This window comes from Myxocyprinus asiaticus, chromosome 4 (assembly GCF_019703515.2).
Source record: "Myxocyprinus asiaticus isolate MX2 ecotype Aquarium Trade chromosome 4, UBuf_Myxa_2, whole genome shotgun sequence".
Classification (NCBI taxonomy): domain Eukaryota; kingdom Metazoa; phylum Chordata; class Actinopteri; order Cypriniformes; family Catostomidae; genus Myxocyprinus; species Myxocyprinus asiaticus.
Genome location: NC_059347.1, coordinates 54,819,375 through 54,835,798, shown reverse-complemented (window position 1 = coordinate 54,835,798; position 16,424 = coordinate 54,819,375). Strand labels below are relative to the sequence as shown.

The 16,424-nt window shown below is 36.6% G+C and overlaps 1 protein-coding gene across 1 annotated transcript; it reads left to right on the top strand.

Moving 5' to 3' along the window:
• The first annotated feature begins 2,075 nt into the window (after positions 1–2,075).
• On the top strand, positions 2,076–16,135 carry LOC127439679 (galactosylceramide sulfotransferase-like). The gene is made up of 3 exons (XM_051695927.1): positions 2,076–2,447; positions 9,753–9,900; positions 11,660–16,135. The coding sequence occupies exons 2-3, from the start codon at positions 9,770–9,772 to the stop codon at positions 12,810–12,812; spliced, it is 1,284 nt and encodes a 427-aa protein (XP_051551887.1). The 5' UTR covers positions 2,076–2,447; positions 9,753–9,769; the 3' UTR covers positions 12,813–16,135.
• The last annotated feature ends 289 nt before the right edge of the window (positions 16,136–16,424 follow it).

The following is a 16,424-nucleotide window of genomic DNA, read 5'->3' as shown; positions in this document are numbered from 1 at the left end:
GGGAAGGTAAAAAAAAATGTTTGATGTGCTTGTCAGTGAGTCAGCAGAATGTGTCTGATCCTAAGGTACTGGAACTCTTGGGGGAAAAAAATACAGACTTCCTGTGTGATCATGTTGACTGGGTGGTCCCACACTCACTGCACTTCTGGAATTCCATATCACAGGACAGTTTCCTAAACCCATGGGCAAACTGAGCCACATGAGAATACCTACTCCATTATATAAATGCAGGACAGCTATTGTGCTAAGATTTACAGATAGAGGGCCTTACACAGGAAACAAGAGATCATTCCACCCAGGGACTTTTATCCCTTCCCCCGCTTTCTGCAGATTCAAGAGGCATTGTTTGACTAATATAAAGCTTTGCCAAAGCATTTATTAAATATATTACATTAATATATACATACGATAATCTTTACCTTTAAAAGACATGTAGGCTATCTTACTGTGTTCCTCCCACTTTTCAAACCATCCACTTCAATTCAACTTAATATTTAAACCAGTGTTGAGCAAAATTCTGAATTTAAAGGAATGTGCTGTGGCATAATGTTGATTACCACAAAAAATTATTGTGACTCACCTGATTTTTTTCTTATTTTTTTTAACGTTTCAGTTACAGTAATGTGAATGCAAGTGAGTGGGGCCAGTGCATAAACATTAAATACACCCAGTTTCTGGGGCCTTCGTAGCTCAGCGAGTATTGACGCTGACTACCACCCCTGGAGTCGTGAGCTCGAATCCAGGGCGTGCTGAGTGACTCCAGCCAGGTCTCCTAAGCCACCAAATTGGCCCGGTTGCTAGGGAGGGTAGAGTCACATGGGGTAACCTCCTCGTGGTCGCTATAATGTGGTTCTCGCTCTTGGTGGTGCGCGTGGTGAGTTGGATGCCGCGGAGAATAGCGTGAAGCCTCCACATGCGCTACGTCTCTGCGGTAATGCGCTCAACAAGCCACGTGATAAGATGCGCAGATTGACAATCTCAGACACGGAGGCAACTGAGATTCGTCCTCCACCACCTGGATTGAGGCAAGCCACTACGCCACCACGAGGACTTAGAGCGCATTGGGAATTGGGCACACCAAATTGGGGAGAAAAAGGGGAGAAAAATACAAATAAAAATTCCCCCAGTTTCAAAAGTACGCAAAGTAAGATGTAAACATTATACGTGTTAACATGATTTTAGTGTCAACATTTTTTTGAGTTCAATACAAGTTAAACTGAGCTTGTGATTATTCGACTCATGAGTAATTTGACGAATTTTAATCAAATTGGCTACTCCTCAAAGGATGTTGAACTGAAATTTGAATTGGATAAATTTACTGAACTGCAATTCATTTCAAACATTGATTATTATATTTTATAATTACCTCCTTTTATATTACCCTTTTGTGTCTTTGAGGGTCATTTTGAACCTGTTTCTACTTTATCAAAGGTTTACTGCGAATTCATGTCAACCTTTCAGCCCAAAACATGCTAAACGCCAAAAATGATATGCTAATTGTTACAGTTGTAAATTAGTAATAGGATTTAGGTTAATTTGAGATTATAGTAATTGGTTATTGATGTAAGATCAACTGTTAGGGGGAAAATGTGTCTCTTGAGCTGTGTATTTGTCCTGTAGGGCCAATTTAAGCCTTTAACAACCACACAAATTCAAAAATTGAGTCAGGATTTAAAAGGCATTTGGTGCAGGACTCTGATTCAAACCTGATCCATACAGGTTTTGGACATGGAAAGCTAAGTCACTTGGCACTTGTTTGGAACTTTATGTACAGCCATACCAGGAAATTTGTTCTAGCCTCTTCCCTGCATTGAATCCCCTTCTAGCAACTTTTCTTCAAACCAGCAATCTGTTCTCAATAGCTCTCTGTTTCCACATTGAATAGATCCCACCTCTTTTCTTTTGTTCCTCTCCCCCTTTTGTTCAATTTCTTTCGCTAACTCTTGTTCAGATTTGAATATCTTCTCTCCTTGTCTCTCTCTCCTTCTTTTCCTCACGCCATCTCCTAATTTCTCTCTCATACGTACACATTCACTTAAGCAAACAGACACACGGTGACAAGTGCATGTCTCCAGACACCAGGTCTTGCGTCACAGAGAGTGCTAGATGAGCCTCTTCTGTGTGCAGTTTAGCCAGCTCAGCTGTACAACAGATCGCAAACGGAGGAGGACGAGAAGAGAGGCGGGGGCTTCAAAATCATCAAGTGCTGCAGAGAGAGGATTGTGTGTGCGCGGGGTGAATGATCGCCTGGATATTACGCAGAAGATAAGAGGGATACAGAGCTGTTAGCCTTGGATACTTGAATGGAAAGTTAGCAGCAGTTATCAAATAAATCACTAACTTTCCAGCTTTCACCATGCATCTTTGAAAATATATAATTTGTTCTATTCAAAGGCATCATCCTTTTTCTGCCAATCAAGCTGTTATCTGGCTATCTACATGATTTGGTAAGGAATTATGCTTTGCTTTATTCTTATCTTGGATACTAATTTTGATTATAAAAGGTGCACACTGCACACACACACATACACACACACACACACACACACACACTATAACCTTCCCACACTACTTTGAGTGTGAGACTGCTATACATCTGATTTTAGGGAGGACTGCTAACACTAACATAAATTAAGCCAGGTTTAAATCAATGAAACAAAAAGGTAGCAACATAAATAGGTTTTGTAATTTTATATATATATATATATATATATAAATTCAGAACACAAAAATAAACCAACAGTTGATGAGGCAAACAAAAATACAATGAGTATATGAAAATGAAATAAACAGTTCAAATAAATCACGGTTCATCTGTATGCAACAGTCTTTGAAATCCGGATGACTGATAATCATTTCAGTAGTGACACACACACACAAACACAAACACACACTGTGTCATTGTTTAAGTTTGCAGTACTAACCAGAAAACTGTAACTGCTTTTTCAAGACTGGGGAACCAAATGTTAAAGATGAAAAATTGGCCACATCTGAATATTGGGGTGATTCTCATGAAACCACAATAAAATGTCCATGCCTTATTAATAAACAAGCTCTACTTTTCCATATCTGACCTAGTGTTACCATATACAAAGTTTTTATTTTATTTTATTCTGCTTCATCAATTTCTTGTTGGCCAGGGTTCGGAAGCCCAATCATAGGCAGTTCAAAATGGCAGACTTCTCTAATTATTTTGTAGAATTACACAATTTACTTTATCACTTCTTACAAGGACAGGGTAAACTGTTTATGTTATAAAAAACCTCAAGACACCATGAAGACCATATCAATGTCATAATGGCATTCATGAGAATTCAGTGGATTGCCAGCTGCAAATGGGAATGTGCTAGATCTCTTATCAACTCTTTGCCACAGCTAATGTCTGAATAAAATCATCACTGGTCAAAACAACATCTTCCTGGCTCTCTCAGCCATGGTGTGTTTAGCAATTTCTGTACACTGTAACCTTAGATTTCTAAGGACCCCAAAATCAAAGCACCCTTTGGCTTCCATGTTGCAGACTATAAATGTGGTATTGAGAACTGGGACATAAAACATGCATAACTGTCATGAATAATAATGTAACAATGTAAAAAATCTGACTGGCCTTAAAAAAGGGCATCATGTTCTGTATATAAAATCACATTTATTATTTGTTTCCTTTGATTTTTGAAAATAAATAAATAAAGGACCAGAACATTTTCTTGACAGGCTTTGAGAATCAACCATTAAATGTCTATGTTTGTTACAACCATATAGCCTTTAACTTAATTGGAAAACAAATGAATCCAACTTTGAATTAGAATGAAACGTGTTAAATATTGTGAAGTCCCCACAATGATAAATCTAATGAAAGAACCTTGAAAGTTAATTAGTCAGTCCTAATCTTACTTTCTAATAACAGTGCGTTGTTTCTAACTGCTTTCCTGAGGCTAATTAATTAATTAATTAATTAATAATAAAAATATCAGTTTATTTGCATTCCACTTCATTGTAGTGGCTTTTGTCGGTTCAGAACTTGCCAGTACGGCATTTTTTAAAAATCCAACAAGAGGAAAATCAACACAGGTCCAGTTAAATTGACTAAACAGGATATCACACGTAAGATAATCTTTATTATTTTTGTAGAATCATCAAACCATTAGTAGTTACTCAAAAAATCAATAATTTCAGTATTAAGTGCCCCATAAAAAGAGTTTGGACACTTCAGGGAATATTCTGGGTTCAATACAAGTTAAGCTCAATCAACAGCATTTGTGGCATAACCTTGATAATGTTTTTCTTAAAAAAAATAAATAAATAAATAAAATTTTGAATGTTAAAATACTCACTTTTTCAAAATATAGCCTCAAGACAAAAAGGATATGCATGTAAACATGATTTTAGTGTGATAAAATCACTTACTAAACTTTTCTGTGTAAAGTTATAGCCAATTTTACAACTTTGTTGCCATGACGATGTAATATCAACAAATCCTAAAACCCTAAAAGGGTTATAAGCTTCATATTTTGGCCTTTAAACCCTCCAAAAAGTGGCCACATTCACTTCCATTGTAAGTGCCTCACTGTAACCTCCATTTTTGCTTTTTGTTTTTTTTTTAAGAAATAGAGGAACAATTAGAAATAAATTGTTGTGGTAAACAACATTATCCCACAAATGCTGCCTGTTGAGATTAACCGGAACATTCCTTTAAAATACAGAAAACGTCATTTCATCTGCAAACATATGATCCTAGATTTTTATATATATATTTATTTATTTATTCAAAACAAACTTCACTTTTCTTAGTCATTTTAACAATGTTTTATCCTTACATATAGATCAGGTGGGTTTTATTTGGGGCCGCAGCTCTTCTGATAACATCAGGCGTCTCATCAACATCATGTGATCAGTGGCGAATGATCAGACTCCGGTCGCTGCCATCTCACTTGACGCCGAAAAGGCGTTTGATATGGTAGAATGGGATTATCTTTTTAAGATTTTGGAAATATATGGGTTCGGGAATACTTTTATTGGATGGATTAAGTTATTTACAGACACCTGGTAGTGGCGGTACAAATGAATGGATTAATTTCAGATTATTTTACTCTGGATAGGGGCACCTGGCAGGGTTGCCCTCTTTCCCCATTATTGTTCTGTCTTGCCCTAGAACCATTAGCAGCCGCGATAAGAAAGGAGGAGGATTTTCCAGGGGCGGTGGCAGGAGGTGTGGAGCAAAAGCTTTTGCTTTACGCAGATTATATTTTATTATTCGTCTCCGACCCCACTAGATCTATGCCTTGCCTCCACAGAATTATTAATTCCTTTTTTAATTCTCGGGATACAGAGTTAATTGGTCCGAAATCTGAAGCTTTGGCTCTGACAATGTACTGTCCAGTGACGGCCTTTCAGCCGGGCACTTTCCAGTGGCCCATACAGGGCATTAAGTATTTGGAGATTTTATTCCCAGCAAATTTGTCTGATTTGGTCAGAGCTAATTTCGATCCCTTAATAAAAAGGTTTTTGAGTGATGTGGGCAGGTGGGCTTCATTACATGTATCTATGATTGGGAAGGTTCATGTAATTAAAATGAATTGTATTCCAAATTTCAACTATCTGCTACAGTCTCTCCCTATAGATGTCCCCCTCTCTTATTTCAAACAATTTGATAGCAAGGCGACGTCCTTCATTTGGAATGGTAAACGTCCCAGATTACATTTCAATAGGTTACATAGGCCAATGTCCAAAGGTGGGTTAGGCCTACCCAAAAGTTTGTTTTATAATTATGCATTCGGTCTCAGACATTTGGCTCACTGGTTGCTTCCACCTGAGAGAGTATTGAACAGGAAGTCCTTGCCCCTATTTTACCATTGCAAAGCCTTTCTATTAAAGCCTTTCCAGAGTGTTTAATTCTGACATTTATTTAAATGTAGCCTTGAGCATATGGCTGAACCCTAAATTATGTATTAGCTGATAAGTCCCCTTTCTTCTGGTCAGAGTGGATTGTGAGGGAGGTTAATACACTCTGTGACCTATATGAGAGTAGAGTAGAGTGTTGAGATCGTTTGAAAATTTGGTTCAACATTTTGGGATTCCCATATCTCAGTTCTTTAGGTATTTACAGCTGCAACACCTGTTCTGTACAATTTTTGGGAATAGCATACATCCCCCTAAAGCGGCAGATACTCTGGGAGTGGTGATTACTGCTTTTGGAGAAGGTCATGAGGCATCAGTGTATTACTCCCTGTTAATTCAGAGTTTGGGGGATGGAGCTTTAACTTCTCTCAAGAGATTATGGGAGAAAGATTTCAATTTGGTATTGGAGGAGGGAGTGTGGACTAGGATTCTTAAAAACATCAAGTCTACATCTGGAGATGCAAGGGTCCATCTGATGCAATTTAAGATTAATGTTCGGGAGGAGAGATTTAATGTGAATAATTGATTCCGTATTTTATGATATGTTTGTATGTTTTATGATTGGAATCAATAAAAATTGTTAATAACCAAAAAAAAAAAAAAAAAAAAAAATGTTATCCAACTGGTCTCAAGGTGGTTTTTAGTGGATGTATGAAGTTAGTAACCAGTCATGTTCAATTAACATTTGACAAAAAAAAAAAAAAAAAAGAAAAGAAAAGAAAAAAACTCAGAAAGTGCCAAAATACAAATCTCTTCATTTTATGTATTGTTTTACAGCTGTAAACCTGAAACACTTATTTTTGCAAAATGTTTCATTTTATATGTGTGCTTCTGCTATGTTCTTAAAAGTAAATGCCACTTGTTTTGATATTTTGTTATGTCATTGAAAGACACTAATACATTTTTAAGTGTGCCTTAAGTGTCCAAATACTTTTTGGGGCCACTGGAAGTAATAATTATATGTTAATCCCACAGATTTCATAAGCATCCATAAGTAAATAAAATATTCAGTATCTCCAAAGAAGTACACAGTTACATTCTGAACCAAATGTGGATCATAATCAAAACTCAGTCCAGAAACAAAAATAAAATAGCTGTGTAATAGCTTAACTTGCATTTATAAGTTTAATCTTAAATTAGAGCTGCAGCTGCTGTAGGAATTGTTAGTGGTCCTAAAAAAAATATCATTATTTGTACCCATCACCATAACAATAATGGTGTTGTTAGTGTGTTTGCTGTCAACAAAGGATGACTTGCTGATGGCTGCAAATAAGAACAATGGGTTACTTTAGACTCCTACATTTCTAGTCTCTGTTGGTGGGTGTTAGAGGCAGCTTTGTTCCATCTTTGGTCTCTCCATCACTCTTTTGGTGACAGTACTCAGCAGCATATGGTAGCCAGTGCTTCTAGCATATCTTCTTGATGGCATTAAGTGAGCCACCTGAGGTCTTGCACTGCAGATATCTGATCCGGTGTATGGGGTATGTGGGGATGCGAACAGTGTCACTTTTCTTCTGAATGCATAATTCATTTGTTGGGCAACTGGCTTGAATAATAAACCCTGCAACCATGCAGTCTTAGCAACTATCATGCATTCTGAATGCAAGATATCAGAATTAAAGGTACTGAATTAAACTAAATAACTTTTTGATACAAGTTTGTTACATTTCGATAGTTGCAATTAAATTTCAAACACTGAAAGCATTGAAATTAAATGTACAAAATTACTTTTTACTAACATTATTTTAACTGCTTTTTCCTCATTTTTTATATTATTTTGTAATTATGTTGTATTATATCACAATATATTATAAATGCTGTTTAATGATCTCATACAACTTGAAAAACTACAAAGAATATTTTAAAATTGTTTTGTTACACTGCATGACCAATTAAGTGAACAGAATTAAGTAAAATGAGTGAAAGAATTTACATGTTGCAGCGTGAAGCATTTACATGTTTCCATTGATCATGATATAAATATTGAGGGGGGTTGTACTTGCTTGTTTTGATTATTATCCCCCCAAATCTATGCCCCTGGTGTCGGATAAGAGGCTAGCTAAAATTTGACACCTGTATTGTATTGATTTGAAATGTTTGTTGATTGGATGGTCTCTATGGGAATAAAAGTCATACCTTTTTGTACGATCCAAGTCGTACAATATCTTAAAATTTCGCCATGTTGTACGAATTATCACGAGTTGCCATTTGTCAACTGCACTTCTTTGTTGTATACATTAACATTAGTTAACGTAATAGTTGACCTGAACTAACAACGAACAATTATAGGCCCTATATCTATAAATTAACATTAAGCAAGATTAATAAATGCCGTAAAAACTTTTTCGTTAATTGTAAATTCACGATATCTAATCCATTATTAATGTTAACAAATAGAACCTTATTGTAAAGTGTTAACAATTAGGGTTCATTGTTTTAATAGTTTGCATACTACACTGAAAACCCAATAAGTTGACTCTACTCAGTTTACTGAGTAAACGTGTTCCCTCAATGGAATTGAGTAATGGAATCTCCAAAACTTGTGTTATTAAGTTAACTTGGTGTTCATGTAGAAAAAACGTAGCTATTTAAGTTAAAGTAACAAGAAGCAAGTAGACTCAGATTTGCTATTTAAATGTCGTTGTTTCAACTTAATAATTTTAATTTTATAGACTCAAATTTAGGTTCTACAATTACACAGTTTAATTGAAGATTATAATGAAGATTATAACTTTCTAGATCAATCTTTAAATAAATGTATTTCTCTGCAGAAATTCACATACTGTATTCATGTACTTCAGTTGCACATGCACAAGGTGAATTAAGATAGTCTAAACAGGGTCCAACTTGACCAAAGGTGACACAGATCACCCTAATGGTGACAGCACACAAAACATCTCTTTGCAATAAAACAACATATATAATCCTACAAAAGAGCTAAAAACTATTTAAATGTCCCCCACATGTTCCCATTGACCAAGGAAACATAACGTATTTGAGTTATTAACACTTAAGTCTATGGATTAAAAAAAAATGTTCAAGGAATTAAGTCTTTGAGTTGTGAGCCCATGTTTAATAAAGACAGCTTGATTTTTGAGTTGTGAGCCCATGTTTAATAAAGACAGCTTGATTTTTCCAGTAATGACAACATTAGGGTTTTAAGTGTTTTTTTTGTTTTTTTAAACAAAAACAAACAAACTTATGGCAGAACTGATGTTTATTTTTTTACATAATGGACCATTACTAATAATGGGACAAATAAAATTAAGTCACAATTCAGCTTCATTACCTGTAATGCCAATGCAAATCCCTAAATAACCATTTGAGCAGATGTAGATTGCATGTGATGTAGATGTAATGAGCAGCAGTGTTCCTAAATAATTGGGCACAGGAGGAAATGGTGACGAAAATCACTCAACATGCTAGAAATGCTCACATAATCAAATGCTAGCAGGTAATCAAACACTAGAAGCTCTAGAGGACTCTACATACGTAAGCACAGTGCATAGCACAGCACATTTATACTGCAGCAAAATGCAATAAACATTTAGAAATGTAAATGTAAAATGAAAAAGTTGATCATTTATTTTATTTAAGAGTGAATAACAACTTATATTTCAGAATGTGCATTACACAAGGCGATCGTATTGGTTCAGTCAGTCACTATTTAATTTCATGGTGAAAAGATGTGGGAATTTTTTCCCCCTTTGTGTTGCTACGGAGTAAAGAAAGTCATATGGGTTTGGAGTGACATTAAGGGTGAATAAGTATTGACAATTTTCATTTTAAGTGAACTATATCCATTTAAAATTCAATGTTAATAACTCTTTTATTTAAGGGTCTTTTTTTTTTTTCAGGTTCCAACCAGGCAGCTATGATGGTTGGAAAGCCAGTGAGGCAGTGGCGGTCCATCTGTAAGGGACTAATACTGGGCGCACTCCTGACCACCTGTATGATTCTACTGTACTGTCTGTCTGCTCCAGAGGTCCACTTCAGCCTACAAGAGTGAGTCCTGTATTTGGACAAGGACAGTGTACACTACACTCTTAAAAGTGGTAACATACAGTTTTTGCCTTAAAAGTACAGTACAATAATTTACTCACTCGCATGTTGTTCCAAACCCCTATGACTTACTTTCTTCTGTGGAACTCAAAAACAGATGTCAGGCAGAATGCAGCCTCACTAACCTTTCACTATCATTGTGTCTTTTTTCCATGCAATGAAAGTGAATGGTGACTGAGACTGTCAGTCCCTAAAATTCAACCTGACATCTTCTTTTGTGTTCCATGGAAGAAAGAAAGTTACAGAAATCAAAGGAAGAAGAAAAGTAATTGAATTGTAAAAGTAGTGATATTCTATGTTAAAGTATACACAGAAAAGTATGGATATTCTCACACATATTTGTATAGGGTTTATTTATCTGTTTATCTACATTTGGCAGACACTTTTATCCAAAGCAACTTACAGTGCCCCCCTGGAGCAACCTGGAGTTAAGTGCCTTGCTCAAGGACACAATGGTGGTGGCTGTGGGGATTGAACCAACAACCTTTGGCTTACCAGTTCAGTGCTTTAGTCCACTACACCACACCACTAATGGAAAAAATGAAATTTCTCTCATCCTATACTCACCCTCATTCCATCCCAGATGTGTGTGACTTTCTCTCTTCTGCTGAACATAAACAAAAGTTTTTAGAAGAACATCTCAGCTGTGTAGGTCCACACAATGCAAGTGAATGGTGACCAAAACTTCAAAGCTCCAAAAAGCATAAAAGTAATCCATTCGACTCCAGTGGTTTAATCCATGTCTACTGAAATGATCTAAACAGTTTTGGGTAAGACCAGACCAAAATCTAACTCTTTTTTTTACTGTACACCTTGATGACACATCAAGCTTGATGCATGTGCAGAGCGCTAGATGCCACTAGGTAACTGAGCTTAAAATCATGATCGCCAAGGAGACAATGTCTTGTCTTGATGTCAAGACTTTTAGTGAAAAATCTATTTTAAACCAATTGGATCACTTGAGAAGACAAGGTGTAAACCACAGGAGTCGTATGGTTTACTTTTATGCTGCTTTTATGTGCTATTTGGAGCTTCAAATTTTGATCACCATTCACTTGCATTGTATGGACATACAGAGACGAGTTGTTCTTCTAAAATTATTGTTTTTGTTTTGCATAAGAAAGAAAGTCACACACATCTGGGATGGCATGAGGCTGAGTAAATGATAAGAGAATTTTCATTTTTTGGTGAACTATTCCTTTAACAATTGCAGGCTACCACTTTTAACAGTGTGATTATAATAACATTTAGCTACAAATGTATAAAAACTAAATGTGCTACAAGCGATTTTACTGTTGTAAACCCAGTGTTAGCAAACCCAAGCCCTAAATGATTGACAGGCAGAGAGTGTCTTCTTATTGGCAGATCATTTTTGTGTGTGTGTGTGTATTAAAGGGATAGTTCACCCCAAAATAAAAATTCTATCATCATTTACTCACCCTTAAGTCTTTCTTCTGTGGAACACAAAAGGAAATATTAGGCATAATGTTTGGGACTGACAGCCTCAGTCAACATTCACTTTCACATTTATTTTCATAAAATAAATGTGAACTGCTTTCCATGCAAGTAAGTCTGGTATGTATTTGTGATACAATTGTGATTTCTCAGGACTCCTATTTAAGCGCAAACTGTCAGGAAGTGTGATAATTCCAAAAATCGCTTATAGCATGTTTAATCAATATTTATCCATTTTTGTTCACAGAATCCCAGTGCCTTACTCATGTGCACATCGGCCTTCTACCACCCATGCCTCAACAATCTCTAACAGGTCCCATCACGGCTCTGGGCAGAGAACCTGCACTCCAAAAGTGGACATCATGTTCATGAAAACTCATAAAACAGCTAGCAGCACTTTCCTCAATATACTCTTTCGCTTTGGCGAAAAACACCACCTCAAATTCGCCTTCCCCAACAGTCGCAACGACTTCTCCTACCCCTCCCCATTCCATCGCTCACAAGTGAAGGACTACAGGCCTGGAATGTGTTTTAATATCATCTGTAATCATATGCGTTTCAATGCTGTTGAGGTGGCCAAAGTGCTGCCAGTCGACACAGCTTACCTCACAATCCTTCGTAACCCGGCTGATCTCGCCGAGTCTTCGTTCCACTATTTTGGACGTGTAGTGCCACTAACATGGAAGATTTCAGGGGGCGATAAGCTTCGAGAATTCTTGATGGATCCTAAGCTTTACTATGACCCGGAAGGATTCAATTCATTCTATCTGAAGAACTTGCTCTTCTTTGACTTTGGGCAGGATAATAACTTAGATCCTGATGACCCAAAGGTGGACGCAGCCATTCATGCAGTCGCCAAGCGTTTCCAGTTGGTCATGCTTGTGGAGTATTTTGAAGAGTCTCTTATATTGCTCAAGGATGCCCTCTGTTGGGATATGGAGGACTTGCTATTTTTCAAACTCAACGCTCGGAAAGGTTCAACCATTTCTAAACTTACTCCAGAACTCAGAGCAAAGGCACTAGAGTGGAACGCCATCGATTGGAAGCTTTACCACTATTTCAACGCCACTTTCTGGCAGAAAGTGGACGCATATGGCCATGAGCGTATGGCAAGGGATGTCGCAGAGCTGCGGCGCAGAAATGCAAAAATGGCTTCTATTTGCATTGAGGGAGGCCATGCTGTTGATGCAGGAAGCATCCTAGAGACTTCCATGCAACCATGGCAACCAATCGGTGAGAAGTCAATTATGGGGTACAATCTGAAAAAGAACATTGACAAAGAACATCTGAAGCTGTGCAGGAAGATGCTAACCCCAGAGCTGCAGTACCTTACTGATATGGGCGTCAACCTGTGGATAACAAGACTGTGGGGTCATATAAGAGAGATCCTTCACTGGTAGCTGAATCGAAATGTTTTGCATTTGATCTTTACTGTTAAAAAGGATATTTCACCCCAAAATGAAAATTCAGTCATCATGTATACACCCTCATACTGTTCCAAGCACATATTTTTTGGAGATGTTAGATGTTAGGCAGAATGACAATCTCAGTCACCATTCACTTTCATTGTTTGGGAAGAAAATGCACTGAAAGTGAATGGTGACTGAAAATGTCACTCTCCCTAACATCTTTTGTGTTCCACAGAAGAAATAATGTTTTACTGGTTTGCAACAACATTAGAGTGAGTAAATGATGAAAGAATTTTTATTTTTGGGTGAACTAACCATTTAAGGTCAAAGGTCAGCACTGATTTGTACGACAGACCTAAAACTTTTTTCTGTGTCAGAAAGAAATTCAAATATTAAAAGACATGACAGAACTTTTTCATGGTTAAATGAATCTTACACAAACAAGTGGTGACAGTCACATCTTTAATATGTTAGCTGTGTGCAGGGGCAGTTCTAAGGTCAATGGATATTCAGGGCTTAGTGCAGACCTCTGTGGATATGTATAGGGCCATCCTTTGATAAAAATTTTTTTCTTTTTTTTAATCTAAATGTAGTACACTACACTTTATAAAGAAAGTTGAAATGTTACATCTGTGGGGTGTTTTTTAAAAAGTAAGTCTTTAAATATTACTAAAACTAAAAGGTCCCAATAGCTTTTGTTTCAGCTTCAAATAAGCTCAAAGATCAGAAGTTGCATGTTATTAACACAAGTGTGTTTAAAAAAAAAAAGTACACTTTTTTTGTCCCTTCCGGCCTTCCATACTTTGATGCACATTGCTTACAGTTGACAGTATTGAAGCCTATTATTGATTATCTTATTGATGCCCCTCTTTCTAAAACCCGCCCTCCAAAGATAACGTTGTACCGCTGAGACTGCAGAAGAGCAGCAGTGCAATTTCTCAGCTTGCCAAACACAATAGTAGCAAAATAGCGCCCTTAACTGACAACTGTAATGAATGTGGATATGGCATAAAAGGGTTGATGTCATGCATTTTTTAATTATTATTTTCCTTGAGGTTCACTTAATGTTAGAAAAAAAAAACAACAAAAAAAAAAAACAGTCATAATGTAGTATTAAATGACCTTTTTCCACCCTGTCCCTGGCCCTCTGTTTAAAACGCTCAGTTTCTGTGCTACTTACCCTTTAAAACTTCAATATACATGCCCAGTGTTCTGATTGGCTAACATCTATGCAGAGAAAACGATGCATTCATTTTAGCCAAAATACAAAGTTTCCTGACTAGCATGAGACAGCTGAGATAGCTAACAGCCTTACTAGCATATACTTCTCCACTGCCTTTCATTACACTCCGCACTGCGCTCTTCTTACTTACTGTAATTATTTTATGTCAAATCAATATTTTGTGAGTAATTAAGTATTCCTTTGCTAAGTAACTGTGTAATAAAATAGATCCGCTCTGCGTTGGAATCCTGATTATAGTTTAATGAATAGTAAATATCTGACTATTCAATGACTTACACATCAAACTAACACAGACAGGTGAAACATTTGAATTAAATTTGTTACTCACCTGCATTACCGTCTGTTCTCAAAAGAATCCATAAAGAAATGTGCCGATTGCCAAACAAAATATAATTCCACACTGACGCATTCAGGAACTTCATTCAAATACATTTAAGCCAATCATTCCTAATGTTGGGATCCTTCGGAAGTCTATGCAGAGATGCAGATTTTCCACAGCCAGAACACAACACCATCTGGGGACGTTACTCCATATTATTCATCTTTAAATTGGATAAAAGCAAATTAAAGTAACAATAGTACCACTTTCAGTGTTGGAGTACCTCAGCAAAGCTCTCTCTCTCTCTCTCTCTCTCTCTCTCTCTCTCTCTCTCTCTCTCTCTCTCTCACACACCGTAATGATTACACATGTTTTGGAGGGAGGGATATGCAAATGACACCACATCCTGACATCATGATTTGGCCGATTTCAAAATGAGCCATTTTTGCAGAGTGGAAACATTGCTCTTTTTGGACTGGAAAGTAAGTTTTGAGTTCTGAAACATAGAATATGATTTTATAGTACAATGACCACTTCTATGTGCAAATATCAAGGAAAATAATACTTCTTCTCATGACATGACCCCTTGAAACCTGAATGATCCGCTTCAGTTACTACACTTAAGCCAATGCCCAAAATGATTGACAGATAAAAAGCACATCAAAGTCTTCTAGTTGGTGGATCAAAGGTTGTAACAGCAGCCCACATTCACATTTTTGGTTTAATACATAATTGTCTTGTAATGTCACAGAGACAATTATTTCAGTGATATTTTTCAGGGAGTTGGAACATCTTCTGCATACCATTCCATAAAAAAATCACTTACAGCACTTTTAATTTAGTTTAAGATAGCATGCTGTAAATAGGCTAGAATAGGTACTTATGATATAAAAAATGTAAAAAAAATATATATATTTCTAGATTTGTAAAATTGCAAATGTCCTGGCTCATGACTTAAAGTTTGCAGATTGCTTGAGCATATTTGTATATATTACTTATTGTTTTCAGGGTTATATATCTTAATTTCTTATTATTATTTGGTACCAAGGGTGTAGCCAGGAAATTACATTTCGGTGGGCCTCAGTAAAAATGGACGGGCCAAGTTTTTGCCCAAATCTTTTTTTTTTTTTTACCAAATTTTCCTTAACAACAGAGAAGCGGCACATTCAAACAGTTCTTTCACACTTTCAGAAATTAGAATGTATGCATGTTTTAAACTGTTTTAAAATATATATTTGAAGTCAAAGAATAATCTCTAATATTCTGGGTTGGCCTGGGTCTAATTTGGGTGCGCCCAGGCCCACCCCGGCCCACCCTTGACTATGCCACTGTTTGGTAATTACAGCATCTGTTCTAATACAGTAGCTCACCAAGACAGGCATTTAGGCTGCAATCGCACGTACGCACATTTGCATGAGTGCTGGAAAGCAGCCGCCAGCAGGACAGCACGTAGGTACTGAATTGATCGGTATTTGGTATTATTGATACTGTATTGAAAAACTGGTATCATTAAATTGTATATATATACAGTATATTACTTAATATTAAAAATATATATATTTACATTTAGTATCAACATGATACTAATTGACATCACTAAAAAATGGTAAAAACATTAGGGGCTTAAGCCCCAGTAGTCTACTCCTAGCACCGCCCATGGCTGCGTGTTTATTAAATAATGTACTGTATGTCACTGCTATGTATTATGTATATGCTTGAGTCAATCATAAAAATAAATCAACTATACACTTCTTACATGACCTCATTCTTTGAAACTCTTATTGTTGGTACCAATGGCAAGCAATAGCAATAATTTTCTTGTTTCTGAAACTGTGGAATCAGTTGTTATGGAAGCGGCTTTATCGTCACTTGATGAATAACCTCTGTCTAGAATGTTGCGTGAAAAGGTGCTTTGATGCTAAAATGTGATGACGTTTAGGGTTTCCTGTGACAGGATACTGAGAAATCCTGGAATTCACAAAAAATGACAAAATAAATACTTTCTGTAACATACCTGTGTCTCATTTCTGCGTCTCACCAC